At 34.9% G+C, this 8,278-nt stretch overlaps 1 protein-coding gene across 1 annotated transcript in view; it reads right to left on the bottom strand.

Moving 5' to 3' along the window:
* Nucleotides 1–8,278, bottom strand: part of SPATA6 (spermatogenesis associated 6) — a 129,931-nt gene that overhangs the window by 90,350 nt on the left and 31,303 nt on the right. Inside the window, exons 4-5 of the mRNA XM_003799937.2 lie at nt 3,740–3,781; nt 1,919–2,043 (exon numbers count right to left, since the gene is read on the bottom strand). Of these exons, the coding sequence (XP_003799985.1) occupies nt 1,919–2,043; nt 3,740–3,781 (167 nt within the window). The remainder of the gene's footprint in view (nt 1–1,918; nt 2,044–3,739; nt 3,782–8,278) is intronic.

Raw genomic sequence — 8,278 nt, 5'->3', positions numbered from 1 at the left:
AAGTGCAAATGTCCTTATGATAAAATGATCTTTTTTCTTCTGGGTAGATACCTAGTAAAGGGATTGTGGGGTCAAAAGGAACTTTTAGCTCTTTGAGGATTCTCCATACTTATTTTAAAAGGGCTATATTACTTTGCAATTCTACCAAAAGTGTATAATAAATGTTCCCTTCTCTCCAAACCCATGCCAGCATCTGAAGCTTTGCAATTTTGTGATGTAAGCCATTCTTGCTGGGGTTAGGTGATATCTTAAGGTGGTTTTGATTTGCATTTCTCTGATGATTAGGAATGGTGAGCCATCTTTGATGTGTTTGTTGGCCATTCATCTGTTTTCTTGAAAGGGAGAAGTTCTGTTCATCTCTCTTGCCCAGTGATTAATGGGGTTGTTTCTCTTTTTTATTTGATTTCTTTATAGATTCTGGTTATTAGCCTTTTCTTATATTCATAACATGCAAATATCTTTTCCCATTCTGAAGACTGTCTATTGACTTTGTTTATTGTGTTCTTAGCTGTGCAGAAGCTTTTTAGCTTGATCAGGTACCGTTTATTTATTTTTGTTGATGCTGCAATTGCCAATGGGGTCTTCTTCATAAAATCTTTCCCCAGGCTGGTATCATTAGGGAGTTTTTCTCACATTTTCTTTTAGAGTTTTTATCATTTCTTGTCTTAGGCTTCCACTCTTTGCTGGGTTCTCCCCATCTCCCCTAAACATGCAGAGTTTCAGAGTCAGCCAAGAATGTCAGCCAAGAGAGCTTATCTCAGCACTTTTTTCTGTCCCTTAATTCCAGGATCTCCTTGCCAATTTCCTGGCAGGTGTGCTGCTCTCCCCAGTTAGAAATGCAATCAGCCCACCAAAGCTGTAGGATTCTTCATCTGCTCTCAGCTGAATCCTCCATATTTCGCTGGCAAAGCCACACTATTTGTCCCACTACCCAAAATAAATTCTGGCAACCTCTAGAACCAAAGCTTCTGATTTTTGTGCCACAGTCCTCACTTACCAAGCAGGCTATTGGGAGCATGCCAGGCAAAAGAGCCACACACTCCTGCCATTTCTGCCCGAAGTTTTAGTAGTTTTTCAAGCACAAAAACCTCTTCATTTGTCTTGTCTTACTTAACCAGTTTCCAATTCCCTCAAGTTGTTATTTGTAACAATTTTCTCCAGTTTTATACTTGTTTTCAGCATTAGGAAAGAACAAATATTTAAGATGATGGATGTCCTAAGTACATTGATCTGTACAAATTATGGCTATATTAAATTATTACATGTACCTTGAAACTATGTACATCTAATATGCATTAATAAAAATAATACATTGAAAATTCACTATTCTGAGCAATACTAAAAATGAACGTTTTATTGCAAAGAGAATACATATCTAATATACATACCTAGAAGATAATATATCATGAGAATTTTTGCCTTTACTAGATATATTTGAATTGTGATTGTTCTGATCTACATGGCATAGCAGGATATGAGAGTTTCAATTTTTTATACTTTACATATCGTCAGATTAAATAAATGTTGCCAATCTTATAGCTATAAAAATGAAATCATAAGGCTGCTTTAATTTGGATTTCTCTAAATGTTAATGAGCTTAAGTATCTTTCCAAATGTTTGTTATCATCCTTAGAAAAAGAGAAAAAAGAGACAGAGAATCAGATGAGATGGGAATTGGGTGAGGAATGGAGAGAAAAGAGAGAGAGATTTGAAGAATATATGTCAAAATAACGTCTTTTTATTTTGGGTGGTTCATAAATGGGTTTTGTTAAATTATTTTCATTTAGATTTCAATATGTTTAAAATAACTTTATAAAACAAATAAACGTTAAATTAGTTCTTCACATTTAAGGTGTTGAGGGCTATTTGGTGATCCTCCATAAAAAATGAATTCAGAAAATAATAAGCAAACACTTACTCGAAGGCCAGAAATCCTCCTCATGGTAACCTGGCGGTTTGAATCATGGTGTCCAGAAATTTGGTTCGGACCCGGGAACATGAAATCTCGTGTATTTTCATCATATGTAGACAATGTTTCACCCACTACAAGAAACATATCCTATGATTCAAATTATGACAAAATATTCTCTTTAGAAACAAAATCAAGTATGAAATATTTATTGCCTGATGCCTTATTACAATAACCTGCTTCATGTCATGTTTATTTTCTATGAAAGGAAAATTTTAAAAAAAAGACATATTAAATGGATTAACACATTGCCTTTTTCAGAAATATACCACATATTAGTAATTTCTTCCTCCCCTTTTGGGGAATGGGATATTCACATAAACTCAGGGAGCACCTATGAGTTTCTAGGGGAAAAAATGTTCTTTAAAAATATGAAGATGGGGCTTGGTGCCTGTAGCTCAGCGGCTAAGGTGCCAGCCACATACACTGGAGCTGGCGGATTCGAACCTAGCCCAGGCCTGCCAAACAACAATGACAACTACAACCAAAAAAAAAAAAAAAAAAATAAAGCCGGGTGTTCTGGCAGGCGCCTGTAGTCCCAGCTACTTGGGAGACTGAGGCAAGAGAATCGCTTAAGCCCAGTTTGAGGTTGCTGTGAGCTGTGATGCTACAGCACTCTACCAAGGGTGACATAGTGAGACTCTGTCTCAAAAAAAAAAACAGTATGAACATGGCATGACATTTACATATCGATTACCATCGCCACAATTTTTTCTCCCATGTTTATCTTCCTGCCATTATTACAATATTAGATTACCTGTTGAAAGTAAGTGAGACACCTTCTAGAATTTGTGGCTATTTGAATTAAGTATACAGGTAATATTTAAAATTGTTAGATGACCAGCTTTTTTTTTTTGCAGTTTTTGGCCAGGGCTGGGTTTGAACTTACCACCTCCGGTATATGGGGCCGGCATCCTACTCCTTTAAGCCACAGGCACTGCCCAGATTATCAGCTTTTAGTAAAATATATCTTGCATTTCTCACATAAAATAAAAATTTAATTCCGATAGAAGCTATCTATCTTTTATAATTACAGAAATCAGTACCAGAAATAAAAGTAGCCTCTATATTTCAACTTGACCTTCTCCAGGGATCTTTAATGTTTTCTACATACATGTATGTAAGGTTTTATTCCCCTCTGCCCCCAAATAATAGTCAACCACACAAAATCAAAGATAATTAATTACTTTATCAATAGAAAGCATATCATTTAAAAAAAAAATCACAAAACCTTAAAAGTGAATTTTTGTGATTTTTCAAAAAATGTCCTAAAATGAAAACAGGTTATTTTCTAACTTTCAATTATTATAATTATTCGATTTTAGAACAATTTGCTCAAGTGTTATTTCTGCCAATCTTTGGTATATATTATTTGGGTCTACTGACATTTCACACATAGCAGACTAATGGTAAAAACCCAACCCAGTTCTAAATTTGAGAAGAAAAGTAAAAGATGAGATTTTCTTTTTTATTTTTTTTGCAGCTGTTTTTTTTTTTTTTTTTCTGGCTGGGGCTGGGCTTGAACCAACCACCTCTGGCATATGGGGTCAGTACCCTACTCCTCTGAGCCACAGGCACTGCCCAAGTCTCCATCTTTTTTTTTTTTTTTTTCTGGCTGGGGCTGGGCTTGAACCCACCACCTCTGGCATATGGGGTCAGCGCCCTACTCCTCTGAGCCACAGGCGCTGCACTAAGATGAGATTTTCTTTAAAAACATTTCATTAAAATGAGCTCCCATGTCAATTACCTTATCAATACACAGTACAGTACCTGGTGGAACTAGTTGTATCAACTCGAACACTGCTGTATCATCTGAAAATTTAAGGAAAAATTTCATTAAACAAATTCAACACAAACAAATATTAGTTATTATAACATGCAGGAATATCTAAAAGCCAAATTAACCACTGGGTAGACTACACATATGTTTATATTTGGTATACTATGTACATTTTTATAAATATAAATTTTGTCTGTTTCTTAAGCAGTATAGTGACACAGCTAGGGACAGACGATCCCTGAACATGGGGATTAGGGGTGCCAACCCCTGGTGCTGTCAAAAATCACCTATAACTTTGGATTTCCAAAAACTAATTGGTTGAAAGCCTTATCAATAATATAAACAGTCAATTAACACATATTTGTATATATATTACATACTTTGTTCTTAAAATAAGCTAGAGGAAATAAAATGTTATTAGGAAAATCGTAAGTTAGAAAAAATACATTTATAGTACTGTATTATACTTATCGTATATCAACAAGATAAATCATCTGTCCGAATTGCCAGGCATCAGCAGCTGCAGACCTCAATCTATACTGCATATCAAACAATTCAACTTTTTCTAATAATTTCATGACTCCTCTTTGCTTCTGGAGAGTAGTACTTCTAGCATCAGTTATGAAACTCCATATGGGTACCATGGTGTTCTTTAAGGTTTACAGTATTGCACTAAACACAATGAAAAATAAGCAAAAACCATAAGAGATCACTTTTCACTGTGATTATGCAATTTACTAGAGAAAAGACTTCCTCATGCAGAGATGATCAGCATCATCACATGGCATTTTAACATTTAAGGAGATACTCATAACACTTGAGCTCACCACAAAAGCAACAGGAGGTGACTAAGAAAGTATTAGAGTAAGTACATATAGAACGTACCGCAGTTAACTTGATGCAGTTATAATTAGTACTGTGTCTTTCTGTTTGTTTACATGGCTCTTATGTGCAAAGGGCACATGTGTAATGAAAGTGTGAAAGTTTTGATGCATCCTCCAAAATTCCCAGATTTTTAGAACACCCTTAATTTTAAATATTCAATGAGTTGTTTTGCAACCTGTGCATACCATATTTTTCAATTCACTTTTAGCACTAACGTGGGGGCAACACATCCACAATCAAAATTAAAATATTTGAGTTAAAAAAATATAATCTCCAGAGCAAGAGTGAATTGGAAAGAGGGGAGGTCTTTGCATGTCATTGATTTACAACAGGAGATCTACTGGGATTTTCATCAGTGTAAAACCCCATCAAGTAGTGAAAAAATTAAGGACGGACCTTTCTGACAAAAGGGTTAATATTATCTTCTATGGTGGAGAAAATTAAATAAATAAATAAATAAAAAGTTTTAAGTCTAAAGCTCACTATAAGAAAGAAACCCAGACAGAGGACCCTGGCATTTAAAGCTGTTTGTCCTGCTGGTATATGATTAATTCTGACAGAGACAGCTAAGAGACTAAGAAGGTTAGAACAGCTTTTTTTTTTTTTGAGACAGAGTGTCACTTTGTTGCCCTCATTAGAGTGCCAGAGTGCTGTGGCATCATAGTTCACAGCAACCTCAAACTCTTGGTCTGAAGGGATTCTCTTGCCTCAGTCTCCCAAGTAGTTGGGACTATAGGCGCCCACCACAATACTTGGCTATTTTTAGAGATGAGATCTTGCTCTTGCACAGGCTGGTCTCAAACCCAGACATGCCACCTGCCTTGACCTCCCAGAGTGCTAGGAATACAGGCATGTATTACAGCCACTGCCTCGACCTCCCAGAGTGCTAGGAATACAGACATGTATTACAGCCACTGTGCTGGGCCATAAGAACAGCTTTTGATAAGCTTACAATGTAGAAGAACAAGGCAGGGGAAGATCTGGAGATAAGACACAAGGTATAATATACTTATTGGACTACGGGTTTGAATTGTTCAAAACATAAACACTAAGAGTAAAGGATAAATTAAAGACAGCTAATTAAGAACTAAGGCCCAAATTTACCTCACCCCAAGTCCTATCTAAATTAAATCTGGAATTGCTAATGTCAAAATCTGCTGAAACAACCATAAATTTTATCTAGATGAAAGTATCCTTAACCAAGTCTTCAATTTTCTGAGAGAAAGAAATAAAGGGCATCTAAACTGGAAAGGAAAAAGTTTAATTAGCCCTGTTCTCAGAAAGCATGAATCTTATACTTAGAAAAACCTAAATACCTTCACCAAAAAATTTTTTCAATCACAAGATACAAAATCAAAATACAACAATCAGTAGCATTTATATACACCAACAGCAAATGATCTGAAAAGAAATCAAGAAAGCAATCCCATTTGCAATAGCTACAAAGAATATAAAATACCCAGGAATCAATTTCACCAAAGAAGTGAAAGATCTACAGAAGGAAAACTATAAAACATTGATGAAAGAAATTGAAAAAGGATACCAAAAAATGGAAGACCATTCCATGCTTATGAATTAGAGAAATAATATTCTTAAAATGATACTACTCAAAGCAATTTATAAATTCAATGCAATCCCTATCAGAATACCAATGACATTCTTCACAGAAATAGAAAAAAAATCCTAAAATTTATATGTAAGCACAAATGATCCCAAATAGCCAAAGCCTGAGCAAAAAAAACAAATTTGGAGGCATCACACTACCTGATTTCCTTACTGCAAAGCGTTAAGAACCAAATTAGCATGGTACTTAATGCTAAGATACTATAAGATGCATGGTACTGGTATAAAAACAGAAACATAGACTAATGGAACAGAATAGAGAATCCACATATAAATCCATACATTTATAGCAACTCATCTATGATCAAGGTCCCAAAAGGGGAAAGGACAGTGTCTTCGGTAAATGATACTGAGAAAACTAAATAACAATATAGAGAACAATGAAAGTAGACCCCTATGTATCACTACATATGAAAATAAAATCGAAATGAATTAAAGACTTACATATAAGATCTGAAACTATGAACCTACTAGAAGAAAACACTGGGGAAGTGCTCCAGAACATTGGTCTAGGCAAAAATGCTGGCAAAGATCTTAAAGAAGTACCTTATACACTATTGGTGGGACTACAAATTAGTACAGCCACTATGAAAACAGTATAGAGGTTCCTCAAATACCTAAAAATAGAATTACCTATGATCTGGCAATTCCATTGCTCAGTATATATCCAAAAAGAAGGGAAATCAATATATCAAACAGATGCTTACACTCCCATATTTACTGCAGAACTGTTCATAACACCCAAAATGCAGAATCAACTTAAGTGCTTGTTAATGAATGAATAGATAAAGAAAATGTGGTAAAGATATATAATTCTTTTTTATTTGGTCATTTGCAGCAACATGGATGGAACTGGAGATCATTATGCTAAGTGAAATAAACCAGGCACAGAAAGAAAAATATTGCATGTTCTCACTCATATGTTCATGAAGATAGGTAGAGATAAACAGTAGATTGGTAAATATTAGAGCCTGAGATGGGTGGAGAGAGAGGGCGGTGAAAAGAAGTTATTTATGTGTACAAGTAAACAGTTTGATAGAAAAAACAAAACTTAGTGTTACATAAATCAGTAAAGTGACTATAGTCAACAATTATCTGCTGTGCTTTTCAAAATAGCTAGAAGAGAATACTTTGAATATTTATATCATTAAGAAAGGACAAATATTTAAGATAATGAATATCCCAAGTACACTTATCTGATCTTTACAAATCGTATGGATATATTAAATTATTTCATGTACCTTGAAACTACATACGTCTTTTTATGCATTAATAAAAAATAACTTAAAAATTCATTAATTTAGCCTAGCATGGTGGGGTGGCTCACTTCTATAATCCCATCACTTTATGAGGCTGAGGTAAGAGGATCATTTAAACTCAGAAGTTTTAAGACCAGCCTGAGAAACAGTGACATGCTGCAATTGCCAATAGGGACTTCTTCATAAAATCTTTCCCCAGGCTGATATTGTCAAGAGTTTTACCCACACGTTCTTCTAGAGTTATCATTTCATGTCTTAGATTTAAATCTTTTATCCATCATGAGTCAATTTTTTGTGAGTGGGGAGAGGTGTGGATCCTGTTTCAGTTTTGTACATATGGCTAATCAGTTCTCTCAGCACTGTTTATTAAACAGGGTTTTTGTTTTTGTTTTTTTTTTTTGGTTTATTGAAGATCAGAGGTGATATGAGATTGGTTTCATCTCTAGGTTTTCTATTCTATTCCATAGATCTATGTGTCTATTTTTATGCCAATAAAAATGAAATTTTATATATTTGTAAATCACTATAGACTTTTAGCCTAATCATATGTACCCTTACAGTAATCTGAAATTCAAAAAAATAGGAAATCACACTCCAAAAGGAAAAAATAAATCAATAGGAACTGTTCTTAGAAAAGACATTATGGGCTCGGCACCTGTGGCTCAAGCAGCTAAGGCGCCAGCCACATACACCTAAGGTGGCAGGTTCGAATCCCCAGCCCGGGCCGCCAAACAACAATGATGGCTGCAACCAAAAAAAAAA

The sequence above is a fragment of the Otolemur garnettii genome, unplaced genomic scaffold (assembly GCF_000181295.1).
Source record: "Otolemur garnettii isolate 467f Iridium unplaced genomic scaffold, OtoGar3 scaffold00159, whole genome shotgun sequence".
In the NCBI taxonomy this organism is placed as follows: domain Eukaryota; kingdom Metazoa; phylum Chordata; class Mammalia; order Primates; family Galagidae; genus Otolemur; species Otolemur garnettii.
The sequence above is the reverse complement of the archived record's forward strand: the minus strand, read 5'-3'. Positions and strand labels throughout refer to the sequence as shown.